Consider the following 9,697-nt stretch of genomic DNA (forward strand, 5'->3'; position numbering starts at 1 on the left):
ACACCCGAGAACCAAAATCAAAGTCCCGCCCTTTGGCCGCGCTCAGCCAATCACAACGAGGCGGCGTGTTCATTCCTGCGCGCTGGATTCGCGCATGTGACTGTCAATCAACACGGGCAGGACCGGTTTTCATGGAGGAATCGCGTGAGGCATGGAAAAGAAAAGGCGAGGTTTGTCTTTTCCTGGTGAATAATCATAGTCGGTGTATCTACTCTGTAGACGCGTTAGGTCTTTATGTCATCCTTAAAGTTATTATTTTGCAGATTTATTATCGGATGGAGGAGATTACACCGGCGGAAGGTTAGACATTATAGGCCTGATAAGTACACTAGAGTGTTTGTAGTTGCTTCACTTTTCTTCTGGTTTATCTAGTTATGCTGCATGTAGATAAGGTTTGGTGGTATTGTTACTATGGACAGCGGTTGTGGTGGAGGTATTGGCCTGACTTCCCGAAGATCCGACCGAAACACAACATGTCTTGTGTTTTGATTAGCTGCGTAAGGCCAACCCAAAGTGTACTTCACTCATTAGGCGTACGCTAGGAACAGCGTACAGTACGCGTGACGCAAATTTCGTCATCCGCAGAGTACGCGCGCCACCTGAAGCCTCGGTAGGCTATATTTTGTTTTTGTACGCGTACGCTAGCGTATGCGCACAGTCGTACGCATAGCGTTTCAAAGTATACTCCATTTGACATGTACTGCTGACGACGAAATGTGCGTCACTCGTGTACTGTACAGCGTACTCGTAAAAACAGAAGCATACGTTCTAATTAAAGTCGCACATGCGCATTTAATTCCTTATCACCTTTTATATTTAGTTGTTCCACAAGGTGGCAACAGTGACTCAGGGCCGTTAATTCTCAAGGTAGTCGAAGGAAAAACAGAAGAGACGGAAACGAGTGCAGGTTACAATGTACCCACATTTGTATAATTCTAGCCTTAACGTGTATAAGGATTTGTATATGCGTGGTGAGAGATTGCACAAGCATTGTTCTTCGTATTGTGGTTCTTCTTCGTTGTCGTCCTTCACGCCAGAAGACCTGCTTAACTGCTCTGTACTGACTCTTGTAGGCTAGGAGGGGTAGTGCAAATTGTTGTAATGCGCATGCGTCGGCAGCCTGTGTACGCGTACATGTTAAATGGAGTATTCAAAGGCCATGTCTACGACTGTGCGCATACGTTAGCGTACGAGTAAAAAAACCGAAGTATACCAGAGCCTTTAGTTAACGTTACTGATGAAGGCTGCAGCAACTAACACTGTGACTGCATATTTTATAAATAACACTAGGTATGTTTATATGCACCCGTATTCATCAATCTGAATTAATTAAATCCGATTGCAGATTCCGAAAATGCTGTTTATATGTACCCTAAACATTGTAATCCAATTCAAATATTTGTTTACATATGCATCACAGAGTCCCTCCAGGATTTCGCGATCACAGAAATTAATGCCAAATCAAGCAAACTTAGCAATATTTGGTGGAGCTTGCATGTTTTAAAAATTACCAGTTTTTCCGCACACTTGGGCTGAGACACGTCACGTGTCATTATCACAATGCGCATTCACTCAAAGCCCTCTTCAATTCACATGCGTAGAACATGAGTACAGCTGAAAGGTCTTATTTACGTACAAACATCACTGCGAAAAACCGTGCAAAACAGATTCGTGCAGTTGCAAGTTTGCCAAGTCATTTCTAAAAAACAAAAACACAGACTCCACAAGTTGCATTGCAAATTTTTATTTTTTTTATTACTTTGACGTAATAAACATGCGCACATTCATTTTTTTACATAAAGACGTAAATAAACATGCGCACCTCTGCACTGCCCGTGTGCGCAAGGTATTTTTGCATCTAATTCAGAAAATAGTCGGATTCAAGCGTTTATATGGCAGGTTTTTTTTTCTTGCTCCTTTTTCCTTGTTTACCAGAACAAAATTTAATTCAGATCAAGCTCAGTCGGGTCAACTGAGGTTTTTACATGAAGGCTTTTCAATCCGATAAATAACATTATTTGGTTGATGTAAATGCACCTACTGTGACTGCATATCTTTTAATTAATGGTGTGAAATGTTTTTTTACTTTTTTTTTATTTTTTATTAAAGAAACAACTGATGCACACAAGATAACCTCCCTGATGGGGGGGGACCATCAGAGATTCTAATGGTTTCCACTACAAATACCATTACAAATCATCAGTTGGTAACCAACACCAAATGTTTTCCATGACATAGTAGGACACATTAAGGTCATAGGTCCTTAATGGTATCCATTAGACATAACATGACACCAATAGTAGATAGATAGACAGATAGATAATTTATTTGTCCTCAAAGATGAAATTTGTTTCTACTGTGGATGTGTAGAAAAACAAACACAACAACATGCGTATTAACCATCAAAACAATCAAAGACATAGAGGGGTGAAGGGGACAAAAAAAAAAACCCATCAGGATCATACAACAAATGCCAGAGCATAAGATGGCATCCCAATGGCTGAGTACCTATGTGTTTAATGCTCGTATAGCCATAGGAACAAAGCGCCTACCATAGCTGGCCTTTCTGCACATGGGTAGTCTATACCTGCGGCCAGAAGTAAGGGGGTTGAAATGTTGATAAAGTGGGTGGTCTGGATCATTAAAAATTTTATGTACCTGCCGGAGCGTATATGAAATGACACAATATGGAAGAAACTAACTAATGACACAATATGGAATTGAAACTAACGAACCAGCTCAATAATACTTCAATAGAGGGCAACAATTTACCAGTAGAGACCCACAGGGACCATTACAGTTTCCATTAAAACCATTACAGATTCTATGAGAGTTTATATATAATATACATTATATTATATAAATTTCAGCAGGGCTGATTGGCCAAAAATAAGTATTTGTCACTGTCGCAACACAAAATGTGAGTGTTTTGATAACACTTGATTTATTGATTAAAATCCTAATTTTACCTTTTCTAAAAAAAAAAAAAAAAAAAAAATCATATTACTTTCACTTTGCACACTGAATGCAGAAGATTGAAGAGCCAAACTGATCACAAAGGACACCCAGTGGAAGAATTTAATGTATTCACAGCAAATCCCAAGAACACTAGGTATTTTGTTCACAGATGTTTAACATAAATAGACTTTTACAGTGACTGATGAGCAGTAAACCTTGTGTGCTGCTCTTGATGCAGTTCTCATCCACATCACCCCAGCAAAGTCTCCTGTAAGGTCAAATGGGTATATTAGAGGAGGATTATGCTGTACAAAATACCAAATGAATCACTGACTCAACTTAAAGAAAAAAGAAAAGAAATTCATGTTTACTTTGCCCCTGGACATATGCATTAAGGCTGGTCGATTTATTCGTATTACCTTTTGAGGATCGCTTGCAAGGTGACGGCGTGACTTGGAGCAGGTAAGAGTTCCAAAAAGACACATCATGATGCAGAGTGCCAACAGCACAATGCTGACCAACAGCAGGTGATATCTAGCAAGAGCTTTTTCATCCTGGTAGAGTAACAGGAGATCATACATAAGCATGACTCTGTATTTTCCAATATACTGTATGTGAAGTATTATGGCTCTGAATAAAACATGCAGCAACTGGTGGAACACAGTACTACAGAACTCAATCATTACTTCGAGATAAATCACTTTCAAAGCTTCCAGTAAAAACGTGCAGTTGAAATGTTATGGTGGGTGCAACAGTGGTGATGGGTGGTGAATTATCGAGGCATATATACACACACACACAGGCCAAAAATATGTGGACACCCAACCATCACACCCATATGTGGGCCTTCCCCAAACTGTTGCACACAATTTGAATGCTGTAGCATTACAATGTCCCTTCTCTGGAACTAAGAGGCCCAAATCTGTTCCAGCATGACGATGCCCCTGTGCACAAAGCGAGTCCTATGAGGACATGGTTCGTCAAGGTTGGAGTGGAAGAACTCGAGTGGCCTGCACAGATCCCTGACCTCAACTCCACTGAACACCTTTGGGACGTACTGGAACACTGACTGCACCCCAGACCTCCTCACCCAACATCAATACCTGATCTCTCTAGTGCTCTTGTGGCTGAATGAGCACAAATCCTCACAGCCTCGCTCCAAAATCTAGTGGAAAGCCTTCCCAGAAGAGTGGAGGTTATTATAACTGTAAAGGGGGGGGGGCTACATCTGGAATGGGTTATGGAATCTTATAAAATGTCCTGGAATGTTCCAAAAATCATGTGGGTGTGAATGTCAGGTGTCCACATATTTTTGGCCATATAGTGTAAAATTAAATTGAATAAAATTTTGAGCCACTGAGGTGGTGGTCTGACAATCTAAATTCTTTGTTATTCCAGGTTTCCATTTTCAATATTGTATGTTTTATTGTTTTTGCTACCTAATTTTCCTCAAGCTATTTCCTCATCTATTAGTTGCATCATCCCATTGTAGGAAAGCTGCCAATTTGGGAAGATAAAAGTCAACATTTACTTCCTGTTATACACTGACATTTTCCGAATTGCTGCTTAAGCAATGCCAGGGCAGCTGAACATGCCTGGAGAAGATCATTATTATGTATATGAGCTTACAGATGCCTGCAATTGGCTAAAGTCAGTCTGTTCAACAGGGGAGGGGAAAGATAAATTAGTGGGCCAGTGATACTAGTATCATTGTGATCTCCCAATGAGAAGGCTTTCATTTAGACATTTGAGACTTGGGAGTCCCAATAATGTGATGATTTTGTTACAACCAAAAAGACGGTCTATGCTGTCTATACCCTCCTCTAAAAGGGACCAATCACATAAAGGCACTGCTTAAAAGCTGAATACTTTGTGTAAATGAAATTTGAACAGCTTGGCTGAGCTGGCAGATGCGTATATAGCTTCTCTAGAGAAATGGCCACCAAAACTGTCCCTGGAGAGTTAATCTCCAAACAAAATCTAACACACCTGTATTAGCTGATCAAGAACAACTTAAGGCAATGATTAGATGGTCAGGTGGGCACGATTATGGTTGGAGCCAAAGTCTTCATTAAGGTACAGGGTTGGTGACCAGTGCTCTAGATCTAGGACTCTGCCTCAGAGGCTGTTAGACTTTTATCCACATATGAGTAACCTGAAACAAGCTACACTTTTTTATGAATACTAAAAGAAAAAATACTTGTGCTTTTAAATGGGCAGCTCTACGTTTATATAAGTATTAAGCACTCCTGGAAGAACTTTCAAAAAGTTCAGGCAAACAAATCCAAATGTTACCCTTTCAGTTTTTGGCCTAAACCAAAGCAAATGACAGATTTGATACACCACCTGAAAACCTAACATCCTGCTCAATCACTTTTTATTCATTCATCTTTAGTAACCACTTTATCTTTGTCAGGGTTGCAGTACATCCAGAGCCTATCCTCAGCACACTGCGAGGCTAGAATACACTCTGAGTGGGATGCCAGTCTGTCCCAGCACACTATGCACATACATTTGCGCACACTCGCACATCTAGGGCCAATATAGCATCACTGGTCCACCTACCACAGGAGATGGGAGGAAACTTGCATGGACACCGGGAGAACATGTGAAACTCCAAACAGGTCGTAACACAGGATTCAACAAGAGACCCTGGAGCTGTTATGCGGCAACATGTATAATATCTTTAAAAATATATATTTCGGTATTTGTCTGCTCTGTTTTGTGGAGTAATTTCCCACTGAAAAGATGGACCTGCCATAGTATATTTTCATTTCTTTGTAGTTTTTCCACTTAAGGATTAAATAATTCAATTAACTGGCCAAGAATTTTTCATTCACTTATCAAAAAGAATAATTATTTCATACATATAATACCTGGGTAATATATAAAAGTCTCCAACCATATGTACTGTGTTACATATGTTAGTGTGTTTTACCTGAGTGAGAAGGACAGTCAGTTTGGAGTCAGGAGTGAAATCCAAGCTGAGGCATGCTTGTGCTTTAGAGATCTTCTTATATGATTCTATAGCAATTGCCCTTACAGGAGATATGTTGTTCTCCAGGTTTTTATTAGAAGGGCATTCTGGTGGTGTCCTGAAAATAACGTAAACTCAGCCAACAGATATATATATATATATATATATATATATATATATATATACACACATACACACATACATAATATAAAAACATCTATGAAGTATGTATTGCTGCTGACTTGCAGCAGTATTCTCTTACGGAGTTTGAGGCAGAATATTATGTGGAGCGGTAATCTTCAGACAAGAATCGTAGGACTGGGGTTTTGTTTGCATGTTAGAGGGCTTTTGGATTAGCTCAGAATCAGCTGGTGATACACGAGTCTGTACATCCAAGAACAGCGATATATTTAATGACTGCTTCCCAGCAGAACCTATGGGCAGAAAGTTAATAAATTGAAGAAGAAAAAGGAAAAAAAACCCAAAAACAAACCTTCAACACACTCCAGCAGTTTGTGTTCTTTTAGAGCCAGTGTACATACCTTCCAGGCCTAACTGGCTTCCCAGTAATGTGGCACTAATGCTGCTGTGCTCAAAGTCATCTCCAACATGCATTAGAGGCACCAGCAGAAACATGCTCTTAATTTCACTTTTTTGTTGTATATTGTTGATCAATTCATCTGCATGATCTAACAGTCGAGGTGAGTTCGTATCCGGCTTCTCATTTAAAAGATCTGTATCATTTAACTGTGTGCAGAACTTCAAATCTGCAAGAGAACCCAGCATCTGATTCCAGTCCTGAAACATACACACAGACACGAACAACAAAAAATGGATTGCCAACAAACAAACTCAAACTAGGACACCACATTCGGAATGGATAATTAATTTTGAATGAAATTCAAAAGCAGAACAGTATAACCACCATGTTAATGTCTGGGTTCTTGATGTCATGGTTTTGTGAGTATATCCCAATGCTAATGAAAGCTCCAGTTAGGACCAGCAGGCACGTGAAAAAAACAGTCACAGGTGGATGATGTATAATTTGATTCCTCAGGTTTGCAATGGGTTGCCATCGAGCCATGGTGCAGTACACTGCCCTCACTAAAGCTCAATGCTGAAACACACAATGTCAGTCTTTAACACTGTACAGCTTTGGTGACATACACTCATATAAAATAAAATATAAAGTTTTTTTTCAGGGGTTCTGCTTTGGAATCCTTCTGCATAAAACTTTTAAAGGTTCCCCATACAGACAGACAAAGAAAGAATCCTACTCTGCTTTACTTAAGACTAGCCAGAGAATCAAAAACCCAAACTAGCTGGAAGTTCACAGTACATTAAAACGGTGATTTCAATGGAATTCTGTGGATTGTGTCAGAAGCTCAACGTGACTTGCCACATTTTTCATAGGTGGTGTGGATTAGTATGTGTGTTCAAGAGTATGTTCCCCATCAATGTGTGCTAGTCCCCGCCTTTGCTGGAATTTTAACAAGAACAAGTTTTGGTATTTCATATTACAAGTTCATATTTACACATATGTTTATTCATACATGCATACATGTCCTGAAATAAGACAACTTTTTAAAATAGTAATTATGACTGGGTAAATCTTCCTCTATGTGTGACACGTAAAAGAATAAGCTACAGAACTGATTCTGGTGTGATACAGTGAGAACCAAAAGCAAGTAGGGCATAGTCAGCTCCACTGATGGCTCTTTAAACCAAAAATATGGATATATATACTTTGAAGATTTTTCCCCCCCGAATCTTTCCATTTTGTGAATGACTGAATCGTTTGTCTTCTTTATCTGTCTTCTCTTTTCATGTAATGTAAAATAGCTACATTGTAACATAGTAACATTGGACTTTTAGTGTCCCATTCACTTAATAGCTTCAAAACTAGTTAATGGTTTGCATTTAAAAAATGGCAGAGAGCGAGATGAGCCAGTTTCCCTGTAAGTGATGATTGCGTTCTATTGAACGCATGGGATGGGAACGGCGCTTTATTCGCAAATGTTTTATGCGATATTCCAATTTCTCACATAAATTAAATTTGCAACTTGGATGGAAACGTAGCTTGTGAAGAATCTGTCCAAATAACCGTTCTTCCTGGTTTCTCATCCTCCACTCATTGCAGTACCAACAGAATTTCAGAGTATCTCTACTCTGAAAGCAAACACGTCATTCTATGGCCTGGAATTGTGCAATAAGTATTTCTTAACTCTTAAGTCTTTTAATCCACCAGTGTACACTGTAGTCTTTTTCATGTTTAAGTGCTGCTGTTCTGTAGTTCTCAAGGACTGATGAGCAATATTACCTGGGGAACACAGGGGAACACTCCTACTAAATACATGTTACATTGACTGATTAAATACACTGCCACTGACTGAGCCTTAAAAACTTCTCTCCACTCTATACTTTTGAGGATTTCAGTCTATGCTCCCAGCTTTCAATCTACACCACAAGGAAGCCCAGTATACTAATACTAGATGTTGATTCTTCAATCTCCAGTGGCATTTCAACTCCTCTGACAGCTCCACAGCACATCCTAAGCGATATTATTCTCAGATTTCTTCACTTGATGACCCAACACCATACAGTCAATGGCTGAATTAACTACAGTAAATTTACACGCACAATAAAAGTGCCTGAGTTTTCTGCAGTCGGCTTCTAACGCTTTCCCTGCTAAGCATTTAGCCAATAGTTTTAGTACATGAACACCAAACTCCTACAAATTTAATATCACATACTTGCTTAGATGGTTGTCCATACACTGTGAGCTTGCCTGTAGATTTCCTCAATCTTGAGAAATGCATAATCTACGTTGCATGTTTACTTCCTCAGGTGGAAGGAAGGCTTTAGTGCATATTCAAAATAAAAGTCTTTTTAAAAATACAATAATAATAATAATTTTAAAAAAAACTACAACAATAACAATGGTCCAAAGACAAAACTGGTAAGCTGGAGTCATATCAGATTTTTCACATGCAAATTTATTCGCCTATAGAAAGACAAAAATAAAGGCTGGTCCTGGTGTGACGTTTTTCTAGGGGAAACAGCTGATTCAGTGAACAGCTGACATTAGCCAGCTTGCTAGTTTGTTGTTTGTGAGTGATTGCAGACATTATATTGTCCAAAGAAAATAAAATTGATGTTACAAAAAAGGAAATATTGAAAACGCATTATGTTTCTACCGTAGACTAGATATCCATCCATTAATTTTCTATACCACTTATCCTACAGGGTTGCGGGGGAACCTGGAGCCTATCCCAGGGAGTATAGGGCACAAGGTGGGGTACACCCTGGATGGGGTGCCAATCCATCGCAGGGCACAATCACATACACATTCACACACTAGTCATACACGACGGACAGTTTGGACGTGCCAATCAGGCTACCATGCATGTCTTTTTACTGGAGGAGGAAACCGGAGTACCTGGAAGAAACCCCTACAGCACAGGGAGAACATGCAAACTCCGCACACACAGGGCCACGGTGGGAATCAAACCTCCGACCCTGGAGGTGTGAGGCGAACATTCATTTCATTCTTCTACATCTTATACACATGACATACTGTGTAGATTATACCACAGCACTGCTGAATTGTTCGTTCTGATCAGAAGGCGATGATTCATTTTCTATGAAAGTACACTATATGGTCAAAGGTTTGTGGACACCTGACCATCACACTCGTATGTGAGCCTTCCCCACGCTGTTGCCACAAAGTTAGAAGCACACAATTGTCTTTGTATGCATTAA

At 39.7% G+C, this 9,697-nt stretch overlaps 1 protein-coding gene and 1 long non-coding RNA gene across 2 annotated transcripts; one reads left to right on the plus strand and one right to left on the minus strand.

Annotated features, from left to right (window-relative positions):
• The first annotated feature begins 85 nt into the window (after positions 1-85).
• Positions 86-4,626, plus strand: LOC124628878 (uncharacterized). Its single transcript, XR_006983638.2, has 2 exons — positions 86-170; positions 3,890-4,626. It is a non-coding gene; the product is annotated as an uncharacterized LOC124628878 (long non-coding RNA).
• zgc:158398 (TMEM219 domain-containing protein) lies at positions 2,301-8,788 on the minus strand. Its single transcript, XM_017485532.3, has 7 exons — positions 8,689-8,788; positions 6,861-7,052; positions 6,478-6,733; positions 6,198-6,369; positions 5,897-6,053; positions 3,378-3,512; positions 2,301-3,226 (listed from the first exon to the last, which is right to left on the minus strand). The coding sequence occupies exons 2-7, from the start codon at positions 7,017-7,019 to the stop codon at positions 3,209-3,211; spliced, it is 897 nt and encodes a 298-aa protein (XP_017341021.1). The 5' UTR covers positions 7,020-7,052; positions 8,689-8,788; the 3' UTR covers positions 2,301-3,208.
• Between the last annotated feature and the right edge of the window lie 909 nt (positions 8,789-9,697).

This window comes from Ictalurus punctatus, chromosome 14 (genome assembly GCF_001660625.3).
Source record: "Ictalurus punctatus breed USDA103 chromosome 14, Coco_2.0, whole genome shotgun sequence".
Classification (NCBI taxonomy): Eukaryota; Metazoa; Chordata; class Actinopteri; order Siluriformes; family Ictaluridae; genus Ictalurus; species Ictalurus punctatus.